Source organism: Electrophorus electricus, chromosome 17 (genome assembly GCF_041902795.1).
Source record: "Electrophorus electricus isolate QZ-2024a chromosome 17, ASM4190279v1, whole genome shotgun sequence".
Taxonomy (NCBI): Eukaryota; Metazoa; Chordata; class Actinopteri; order Gymnotiformes; family Gymnotidae; genus Electrophorus; species Electrophorus electricus.
The window spans coordinates 2056978-2068729 of record NC_137513.1 but is presented as its reverse complement, the minus strand read 5'-3'; the positions used below and the strand labels follow the sequence as shown (position 1 = coordinate 2068729).

General features: G+C 40.0%; 1 protein-coding gene across 2 annotated transcripts; it reads left to right on the top strand.

Moving 5' to 3' along the window:
- On the top strand, positions 1–11592 carry jam3a (junctional adhesion molecule 3a). 2 transcript variants are annotated; one of them, XM_027022426.3, is made up of 10 exons: positions 1–131; positions 5199–5267; positions 5386–5499; positions 6024–6176; positions 6286–6488; positions 6894–6993; positions 8962–9091; positions 9233–9284; positions 9475–9555; positions 9851–11592. In XM_027022426.3, exons 1-9 carry the CDS (start codon positions 59–61, stop codon positions 9508–9510), a joined length of 930 nt encoding a protein of 309 aa, XP_026878227.2. In that variant the 5' UTR covers positions 1–58; the 3' UTR covers positions 9511–9555; positions 9851–11592. The 2 variants fall into 2 exon arrangements, with proteins under 2 accessions (XP_026878227.2, XP_026878226.2); XM_027022425.3 differs by having other exon boundaries at positions 9475–11592.
- The last annotated feature ends 160 nt before the right edge of the window (positions 11593–11752 follow it).

Sequence of the window (11752 nt, the reverse complement as noted above, 5' to 3'; positions counted from 1 at the left end):
ATGGAAACTGTGCGGCGGTAGCGTCCTTCTCCTTCTCAAGCTCTGTCGTCTTAGCTCAATGTCTACGTGTAAACACTCCAAAATGGCGATAGGACGGCCGACAGCTGTGTTTGTGCTATTCTCCTCCCTCTGTAAGTGCATTTTCTTATTTACCCGTAACGGACATTTATTGGCAGGCGTGTTACGGAATTCTCGCTTAGCGGTTTCGCACAGGCTAACGTTATCTAGCTAGGTTAGGTTAGCTATGCACAGTAGTGCTCACGTCCCGAGTAGCAACGTTTTATACACAGCCAACTTTATGTATATGTTGTATTTACATGAGCAGGCTTGAGCTGCACTCCACAAAATCTGACAGAAATGTGACCACCTAGCCAGCAATACACTGGTACTTGGTCGTTCCCACAGCCTACATCACTGTGGTATGCGCTCGCTATATACAACCCTACCTAGACATCTTAAATGAGCCGTTTAAAGGGGGAAGCATGTATGATTATAGTGTGGCACTGTTTCATGATCAATGATATTTAACTGCGAAGTGGAAATGTGAGTGTATGCTGTTTAAAAAGACTGTAGGTGTCTCAGCGCTTGTTAGTGGAAGGACGCCTTATGTGCCTTGAATGTCAAATGTGTGGGACATCAGCCAGAGATAGAGAAGGTGTTTAACCTACTGTACAGAGGCAGAGATGGAGAAGGTGTTTAACCTACAGTACAGAGGTAGAGATAGAGAAGGTTTTTAACCTACTGTACAGAGGCAGAGATAGAGAAGGTGTTTAACCTACTGTACAGAGGCAGAGATGGAGAAGGTGTTTAACCTACAGTACAGAGGTAGAGATAGAGAAGGTGTTTAACCTACTGTACAGAGGCAGAGATGGAGAAGGTGTTTAACCTACAGTACAGAGGTAGAGATAGAGAAGGTGTTTAACCTACTGTACAGAGGCAGAGATAGAGAAGGTGTTTAACCTACTGTACAGAGGCAGAGATAGAGAAGGTGTTTAACCTACTGTACAGAGGCAGAGATAGAGAAGGTGTTTAACCTACTGTACAGAGGCAGAGATGGAGAAGGTGTTTAACCTACAGTACAGAGGTAGAGATAGAGAAGGTGTTTAACCTACTGTACAGAGTACAGAGGCGGAATACACACCGATCCACCGTTGGATCTTATTTAACAACAAAATATGCTATTAAAATACTGAAAAACGACTTTACATATGGCCCGTGTTGCATATGTTGTCACGGGTTTTTTTTTTATTTCTAATTGTAATTGTGCGCGTTTCCAGCTCCAGAGTTGGCCGAGTCTCAAGTGCATTCAGTGAACCTCTTGTGGAAAGCGTAGGTTAGTCAAGACTCTTAGTCAAGTCCTGCGTAAATACTGATTCGACGCGATTTAGTAAAGTAAAATGTCTCTGAATTGAATAAATGAAAACTTAAAAGTTGTGCCGAATCTAAGTCTCCGGACTGCGTGCTCGTGGAACCGCTCTCACGACTAATGTCGCTGTATTGAAGTCGCATGTTGACATCAAACGTGCGAGGCGCAGAGACCATGAAAGGAGGACTCCAGCTGGACTGGCGCCCAGCCCTGCGCTTCAGGGTCTTCAGCATGCCATCTCATGGGCCTGTTCCAGCCCTGGAGGAACTGAAACATTGTGCAAGATGTTGAAAGGGAACTAGTGAACATACTGGTCAATTTCAGCGGCAGAATTTACTCAGAAAGTGAGCTGACGCAGTTTCCATTTAACCAGCGAAAACAACTGCAGACAAAGCCGTTTAGAAGTGTAACCCGAAGCCGAAAAATCTCCGCTTTAAGTCCCGTTAATGTTAATTGAGGTTATGTTTACTCAGCTAGCCAATGAGCTCTTATGGCTAATTAGTGTTATAAACGATGGAAACGTAAAATAAACGCAGCCATGTTCAGCTGTTGCGATCGTTCGTTGAAATATTCGCCTTTTCGCCAATATGACTTTGTAGACAAACGTGCAAATCGCGAAAGGACTCCACTTCGTGGGACGCATGTGTTTAACCTAACCCTAGTGTTCAACCCCTATACGTGGCCACCTGTGTGACCTCCAGAGTCTCAGTGGAAGTGGACATGGTCCCGTTTAAAAGACTTTTGAACCGGACCTCTGCTCAACGTCGACGCCAATGACCCCGGCAGCTAGATAACACAGACGAACTTAAGCCTGGTGTACGTTATATAGTCTGTGAGTGTTTTCACCTGGTCCTACCTCAGGCACTTGTCTTCCAGGACTAAAGGTTACAGACACAGACCAACCGTTTACATTTATGACATTTAGCTGACACTTTTATCCAAAGCGACTTACAGTTATGACTTAGTACAACTTGAGTAATTTAGGTTTAAGGGGCTTAGGGGCCCTAACAGTAGCAAGTTGGCAGTGGTGAGGCTTAAACCAGCAACCTTCCAATTACAAGGCAAGTACCTTAACCACTGCCCTGTTCACAAGGATAAAATGTTATGGCCTAATGCAGGTTAAAACATTTACAGTTCAGCACACCGTATGGAACGTATGCTTGATACATTTACATTTTAAAAATCTGATTATCTGCCCTTTTTTGTTTGGCATCATATCCATGTTTGAGTCTGTCCACTAACATAGTCTGCTGAAGCCTGCATCCTAAGTGGGCTATCTGGAAGCTTGTAAAAAGTGTGTAATACCTCCTTTACGGCCTAGTCCATCAGCTTAATTGGACAGCCCTTTGGCCCTGTGGACATCTGGGGAACCTGCATGTTAAGTCCGTGAGTCTGTAAGAATACTGAATACCAAAGATGTCAACAGCAAAATAAAAATAGCCCAAACCCTTTATGGGGAAGTCTGGGAAATGTCAGCTGAGACCCTGACGTCCCATCGGTCCCAGCTGTGATAATATTACTGCTTGTTACAGTTTCCCATGGTTTGTCTCTTAATGGAATGTTAGTTTTTGGAAGAATGAAAACACTGCATGACTTCACAGGCTTAGAAGGCTGTAAACACTAAATACACGGTATCCAAACCAAGGCTAAGACTTGGGCTTCCGTGTAGCATTACGCAGTTAAAACATTTTCCCCTTTCCCTCCCTCAGTTAGCAGGCTGTCGTTCTTTATTATAAGTGAGCCAAATTTCTTCTAATAAAACACTGGAGCATTAATTCTCTTGTTTTCTCCATAAACGTTCGGCACCAATTTTTGAAAATCAGCCAAAAATTACCCTTTTTATGTAAATTAGGTGCTTTTTAAAAATAGGAATATTCTGTAAAACATTGAAAGATACATATTAATAATTTCACCACTCTTTATCTCTGTGTTATTTAGAAACCTAAGTTTGTTTCACAGTGCTTATATGCTGTAAGCCCACAGTCTCAGTGTGAATGGAAAGCAGATCCACTGATCAGAATCAGTGTATGCAGTATGGGTTGCCCATGGTGCTACAAATAGCTCATGGCAGTCTGCTCTGTGATCCATTTTTAAGGTTGCTGGCTAAGAATCTCAGGTTCCGCTGAAGCTGCACTAAATCTGTCCGCATTGTTAACATTGCCTCAGAGGTGTATAACGAGGAAGAACAACCACGTGGGTTTGAGAGGAATACCACAAATCTGGTTTTCCAGTAAGCAGTCTATGAATTGAAAGAAGAACTTCTGGATGGAAACCATGTTGTATTCATGATGTACACTGTTACAGTGTCATTTTCAGTACTGTCAGATCAGTACTGCAATGTGATATCAGCACTGGAATGCAGCTTGATTTGATGACTGTCATCCATATATTTCAATTGTAAAGCATCCCTTGCAAAGCCTCAGAGAACCTAGTTCTGTGTTTTCTTACTAATTAGGTTAGGATGGCTCTTCTAGGCACACAGTGTACGTATACAAAGTATGTCCTATGAACACTTATGCACGCAAAGATCAAGTTGCGTGTTTTGTGAAACTTTACACTCAGCATTCAAAAAGCTAATACCCCCCCCACACACACTCTGCCCCTCTCATGCTCTGTCCCTTCCCACACAATCTGCACCCCCACACTCTGCCCCCTTTCACACTCTATCCTCTCCCACACACCCTGTCCCCTCCCACACATCCTGTCCCCTCCCACTCACTCTACCCTCTCATGCTCTGTCCCCTCCCACACACTCTGCCCCTCGCACACTCTGCCCCTCCCACACTCTATCTGCTCCCACACACCCTGTCCCCTCCCACACACCCTGTCCCTTCCCACTCATTCTACTCTCTCCCACATACCCTGTCCCTCCCACACTCTATCCACTCCCAGACACTCTGCCCCTCCCACACACCCTGTCCCCTTCCACACACTCTGTCCCTTCCCACACACTATTCGTTCCCACACACCCTGTCCCCTCCCACAATCCTGCTTTCTTAGCCTTTTCCAGCCTGAGCAACCTACTTAACAAGCAAAAGCTATCTAGCAAGCAAAAACCTCAGCCAAATGAACAGTATAATGTGCAATGTTTGGATGGTATTTGTAAGGGAGCATGCATAAACATGGTTTTAAACTAAAACATCAGTTGTGATGTTTGTACACATGGATCAGTATCCTGCATGCTTGGAGTAAGAGTTCCTGTGCAAATCTAAATTAGATTTTAGAGATCAGACACCAAGATTTCATTGTGAAGAATCAGAATCAGAATTATTAGTGTATGAAAATAGGCATCATGGCATTGGCATGTATTACTTTTATTTTCTCTCTTTGCACTATTACATCCAGTTTTGCATGAGTAGTGTAGCGGACTATGAATCATGTGATAATGAGCTGTCAATCAAGCATGCTCATTGGAATATTAGGACCTCAACCTGTAGAAATGAGACAATTGGGTTGTTTTTTGAGTGTTTATATCATATTTTCATTACATTTGTAACATTGAAAATGTGTTGAATGTTTAATACATCACTCTAGTTCTGCATCATACAAACATGTTTAATAATTTTTAATGTTTTCTGTCTTTAAAGTTTCCTATTAGATCACAGCTGTCAAGATGATAGTGTCCAGTTTTAACCCAGAGATTAACCCAACAGCAAGCTAACACCTGTGCTGAGCAAAGGTTATGGTTGCTCAGCAGGCAATACCTCTATATACAATGAGCTAATTGCTTGGCTCTCTGCAGATCATGTGGAGAGCAAGTTTTCTCTTTAGCATGCCCCTGATGGTACTCCTACCTCAGATGTTTGGCTTATCTGAGTTCTCTTTTCCCCAGGCTACATTACAGCATTTGCTGTAATACTCAGAACTACAAACAAAGATGTGTGGGCAAATGAATTTGAGCGTAAGTTGAAGAGTTTTATCTAGTTTTATTCAGCCTTATACTGTTTATCAAAGCACTCGATTTATCCCTAAGTGAAACAATTAACAAAACCTTTTATTTTGTTTTGTTTTGTTTAAAGCAATTGAACTGACCTGCTTGATAGAATCCATATCTACAAACAATCCCAGGATTGAATGGAAGAAAATTAAAAATGGGGTTCCCAGTTATGTATATTTTCAAAGCAAAATATCAGGTAACTACTAACATTCAGATCTTGATATTTTAAATTAAAGGAGATATAGAAAGCAAAAGCACATTTTCATTGCCAGTCCACTCCTGTGTGACTTATTGTACCTACAAGCCAAGAAATCACAACGTATTTCCTTTTTTATGGAGAGAATGAGATTCTACAAGCTGTTACAATCTGTTGCTCAGTGTGATGTCACATGGAGCAGATGTACTCACCTCTCACTCTGCAGGCCATAGATTCAGTACGCTTCTGTGTGTATTACAGCAAAGTGTCCCTCACTGAGACGACCAATGAGAACAGTGTTCATCTTCACAGTCTAAAAGCACTGTAGAAGATCCGAATTAGTTTTTTTTCTTCTGTTAACAGATGTCTTACAAAGAGCTGTGTTGTGAAAGAAGAGAAAATATATCTCCTTTAATATTATTGCAAGTTAAGCTAAGCAATTTAGAAAAGAGATCTCTTAAACCATACGGTTTGTAAAGATCACGGCACTGGTCCTACAGACTAATACATGTTTCTTCTACTAGGTGACTTGGAGCATAGGGCCGTACTGCGAGAACCTGCTAACCTGCTGATCCAGAATGCCAGTCGATCAGACAGCGCCCTCTATCGCTGTGAGGTTGCCGCCATCGACGACCAAAAGCCCTTCGACGAGATACTCATCAGCTTGGCTGTAAGAGGTACTTCCATGTACTTGCTGTTTGTGTATAAAAAGCTCCGTAACGACGGTGTGCGCAGTGCTCTCGGCCACTAGCAAATGAACGCTCTGTCTGCTGTTGGCATACACAGTGAAGCCGGTGGCCCCGAGGTGCAGTGTGCCAGAGTCTGTCACTGTGGGCTCCACAGCAGAGCTGCGCTGTGCTGAGAGCCAGGCCTTCCCCCCAGCCCACTACCAGTGGTACCGCAACAGCGAGGAACTGCCAGAGGACCCTAAGACCAGCACCCGCTTCTACAACTCCTCATACATCATGAACACAGAGACCGGCTCACTGGTAAGGCTTTGGTTGTGCACGACCCAACGACGTAACGTAGTGTCAAGGCCCCCTAAACGATGGAACTCTTTGCCACAATTACTTTTTGTTCTTTTTGTCTTCAAATGTCAAAATCTTTTGCTTTTTCTAACATTTTCACTCTTCTTCTCACTCCATTTGATAGACTTACAGAAACTAATGTTTTTACGATGATAACGGCTGTGTGTGTGTGTCTGTGTATTAGACTTGTATAACCACCTTGGGTATGAGAAAGGTGTTCTATAAATTAAAATTCTTAGTATTAGCATTAATAAAAGAAATGCTCCAATGAATTGGAAGAATCTGTTTTCCTCTATAAATACACTTTATACTCTCATTTATTATCATTTATAGTGTAGTGTATACATCTTGTCTTTTCTTTCACAGAAATTTAGGATAGTGAAGAAAGAGGATGCGGGGGAGTACTACTGCCAGGCCAGAAATGAGGCAGGGTCCACCAAATGCACACCACAGCTCATGGAAGTCTGTAAGTCAGAGTTTCTCAGCATGCTATATAGTTTAAACCAGCTCATATGATCAATAGCAATAAATCACATACAATTTACATATTCACATGTATTACTGCTGTCTAGAGGTGTGGATGCAAATAAAAACTTCAAACCTGAGTCACAGATCTGATTTGACAAAATCAAAAAAAGATTTACGACTTGACTAACAGCAATGTCTAGCACCACAGATACTTACGAGTCACTTTGTACCAGTTTGAATCAAGTCCTGAGTCCCTGGGATGCAGGTCCGAATCAAGTCTCGAGTCTCTGGATAAGAGTCTGAGTCAAGTCTCGAGTTTCTGGATAAGAGTCTGAGTGAAGTCTCGAGTCTCTGGATAAGAATCTGATTCAAGTCTCGAGTCACATGAACAACAAAAATGTATGAGGGAACAGTGCCATGAGACCTGATATTCCATTTAGACTGGTCTGCAAACTAACATTAGCTAACAAGAAAATGGCAGTAAGCAGGGATGTAAGAGACGTAATATATGAAGGGGGGGTGGGGTAAGAAATGCAAAAATGAAAAAAAAAAACAAAAACATCCATTAAAACCTGCTCTAAATGCTGCATTGTTTAATCCAAAAGTCACTGTTTGCTTTTTAAGAAACATTACATTGAGATGTTGGCACACCAGTGGAGATCAGTAGTGGGTCAGAGCTGCCCAAACTGTTTCAGGCTTCAGCACTTCTCCACTTCTCCCAGGTCCCAGTGCTCCATATATTGTGAATTTGGAGACACAATGGCACAGTTGAATAAGATAGAATGAATGATACCTATTGATGATTTTACATTTATCTGACACTTTGGATGAAAGTAACTTACAATTATGACAGAATACAGGTTGAGTAATTGAGGGTTAAGGGTCTTGCTCCAGGGTCCAACAGTGCAAACTTGGCAATGGTAGGGCTTGAACCAGCAACCTTCCAATTTCAGGTCAACTACCTTAACCACTGAGCTACCACTCCCACAGTTTAACCCCTAGTGCAATGCTTATTTGGGGGGCTCAAGAACATTTAAGTACCTGGCTTACTTTTTATCCAAACTACCGGTTAACTAGCTAGCTAGCATGATTTCTGTCCACACCAACTTTCGGTGTGTGTGTTTAAGATGTCTTATAAAATGAGACTTTGTTTTGCCAGTACCCATTATTTCCAGGGTGCATGTGGCACCAGAGCCGGTAGATTTCCTTTGTCTCTACAGTAAATGGGCTTTGACCAGCAGGACATTTTTGCTGCTCCAGGCCATTAGCATTCAGTAGCAGAAATACTAGTGTTTGCTGTAGAAAAAAAGGAAACATACAGGTACGTTTTCTTTGCTATTTTTAGTGTAATACATTTATCATTTATTTAGTGTAATACAAGTATTTCTACATTCCGAAATTACATTAAGAACCTTTAGTGATTTTCTTTTTTGTTTGTTTTTAGCCTCCATTCACCCCCATTCATTTTCATTCACAGATCCTTTTCAAAGTCTAGTGTATGGTTAGTGTTAGATTACCACACAAGCCAAAAGCAGAAGACTCTGGCTGCAGTCAGGACTCTCTGCACACATTCACTATAGTGACAATTCGTGTAAATAAATTTGGTGGAGGCCTAGCCATACCAAAACTGCTATAAAATTAACTATATTTAATATAGCTAACTGATATATCCAATCTAGATAGTTACTTTTACTGTCATCGTGGTCATAAGAAAACACACACTCTGGTTTGAGCTGATGTAATTATTTCCATATCTTGAAATGTTAATCAATTAGGTGCAAAATACATTCTGAATTGTTTATGACTTTTGGCTTCAGACTTGGCTAGCGATTTCTGGGTCATGATTTAAGACTTACATGTTACTCGTTTCTACCTACTATGCCTAATTTAAGACAATGAAATACACTGAAAGTTGAGCCTTTTTTTTTCCAGCTCAGTTTCTTTGCTTTTCCTCTTGCCTCTACAGATGATCTTGATATTATGGGGATTTTCTTCAAGGTTTTGGCTGGAGTGACTGCACTTGTCTTTGTAACAGTGGGGCTCTGTCGTATTCAGAAACAAGGCTATTGTTCCTGCAAGGACCACGGCGAGAGCGAGTGAGTAAAGGTTGTAAGAAGAAATAAACATAATGTGTTCCAAAGGTCTGCACCGTACCACTCGACCACTGTGAAGTCTGTCAAATGATGCAGTGTTGGAGGTAATGATCAGTGCCTATAACACCACACTCTTTGTTTCAGCTATAAAGTCCCTCAGCACAGCAATGGAATGGAATACGTGAGTGCAGATGAGGTGAGACTTTGTTAGAGATACTTAATCTGGCTTTGATTGTTTTGTTTTTTTTTGTTAGGTTTATTTATAAAAATTTTGTTTGTTTGTTTTGTTTGCATCAAAAATCATTTACTTTTGTAATGGTTGACTTATGTAAATCTGTTTTAACTTAGCAATAAATGTTTGTGTTTATTTTTCTCTTTCCTTTCAGGGGCATTTTCGCCACAAGTCCTCATTTGTCATATAACCACAAAGCAAAATGGAAGCCAACAGAGACACGAGTTTAACCCTTGTGAGTGCTGACGTACATGTTTGAGCTATCACATATTGCATTCTATTCAGAGGTGCATAAACATCAGCATCCTAGCTTGCCAAAGTTATCTCTAAAACACACAGTTTGGGGAAGTTTTACTCCTTATTACCATTATTTAATGTATTTTTTTGAAAATCATAAAAGTATCATCCAGACTTCTTCAGCACTCCACAATCAAAGAAGACTGTTTCATGAAGAGGAATGACACTCATATCTGTAGATATTAAACATATGCAGCTCAGAAAGAATGTGAAAAAGAAATTTCATGTTTAAGTCACAGACCTCGATGCCTAGAGGCAGAAGCAGGTTGAAGAAGAGTGATGTGATGAAGGCACAGTTGTGGAACGCACGGAGAGCATGCACATTGAGAGCTAGTACAACAGTACATCAAAACACAGATGGTGCTTCTTTCTTTTACTGTGAAACTTAAATTCTGCTTGCCATGTAAAATTGGCTAAGATGTCAAAGCGTGGCTGAGCAAAATTCAGTTAATTACTGAGCTAAATACTGTATTGTGTTCAGACACAAAATGTCTGACTCTGTGAATCTAGTCAGTGTGAACATACAATGCAGATGTGTACAGTGCCATGCTGTGACTGTTTTAGGTGACTCGCTTTTGATATTATGGAGGTTATGAGATGTTATGTGTTGGTGTTTAGTGCTAGTTGTTTAGACTGTAATGTAAAATAGTTAAACACTGTTTAGCCTGAAGTTCAGTCAAAAGTCTTTGTTAAGTCTACAGATTTGGTTCTGCTAAATGATTGATTCTTGTTTATTTCAGATTTTTAAATAATTCTATAGATACAGATTTTGCACTTACAGTTTTTAGAGTGCTTTCTCTGTGTTTAAGTGACCTTCTCTACCTTCTAATTGTTGGACATATTGTCCATGTTTTGCCTGTGTTATTGTTTTAATCTGTTTGTGGCTGTGTCTGGTTACATTGTAGAACACAAATGGAATTGCTGTTAAGATTGTGGGCCATGACTAATAAATAATAAGAAAGACTTTGATATTGCTGTTCAGAATTTCCAATTGTAACTCTTTTGTGCTTTCTTTGTTAATTCTAACTGAATTAACTAGCTATCAGATCTGCTTTTCCCATCAAAACCATAGTTCTCCCCAGGATTCTGGCCTTGCTAACTAAGGTCAGTCAACTTTGCAAACAACTGTAATGTAACATTTGTAATCTTAGGTTTTCTATTCCAAAGAAGCTATTGGTGACTGTTATATTTTTAAGTTGTCTTAGTTAGAATTAAATAAAAAACTGTTCAGTCATGGCATGTCCCACTGTCTATGAAGCAGCAAATCTCACATTTTAGTATAAATATCATAAAAATGCACCCTGGAAAGTATTTTGACTAGGGTGGAGACAGTGCAGTGTGGAAATTTCTCAAATTAGACGTAACGCGTTACTAAAACTTGAAGTAAATTCATGGTGATGTAAAGTTTAATACTGTGCTGTGGTATGTCAGATTTAATCAGTGTTGGAGTTCAAGGTGGAGAATAAGCTTGAATTTGCATGCAGAATGGTGACAGATTAATTACTCTTAACACACGCTTACAATTATTTACTGAAAAATGTATATACAGTATATAATCTCACCACAACTGCCTGTTTGATACTAAAATATTTGGTGTGTGTTATCAGAGCATTACTTAGAATATATATATCGCCCTCTTTTTAGCCACTGTGTACTAATCTTAGATGGTGTTGGTAAAGTTGGCTTTGGTGGTCTAATCTGCCTGTTTGGCATAGTAAGGTGCATTATTTAACAAACCCATCTATAATTACAAGAATGATTCTTTCAATTAAAAATCTATTAAAAATATTAAATATTGCAGCATAAGACATAAGATATACCTGATCTCCCAGATATAATAAAATGTTGGATATGTGTCGTTTATGAAACAAAATCACAAGTTCAACGGTTGTCTAGTTACTTTTCTGTTATCCACAGTGTGTTGTTTTATGTACTGTTGGGGGAAAATTGTAATATTAAAACATTGTAAAATTCATATGTATTCAGTCTCTATAAAGTCTGTATTCTAATATTTCTCAGGTACAGTCTAAAGGACAATTTCTGTATACTGTTAAAGGTTTAATTCTTTTTACCTTTTCATTTTAATAATAAAGACATACTTGTAATAGAACACACCAATGCCTCCAAAATTAACA

Bases quoted from the DNA above. Each gene is read 5' to 3' on its own strand.
- jam3a (XM_027022426.3), top strand. From the start codon at position 59: ATGTCTACGTGTAAACACTCCAAAATGGCGATAGGACGGCCGACAGCT. The intron at 6,994-8,961 runs GTAAGTCAGAGT...TTGCCTCTACAG, and splicing joins ACCACAGCTCATGGAAGTCT to ATGATCTTGATATTATGGGG. The intron at 9,285-9,474 runs GTGAGACTTTGT...CTTTCCTTTCAG, and splicing joins AATACGTGAGTGCAGATGAG to GGGCATTTTCGCCACAAGTC.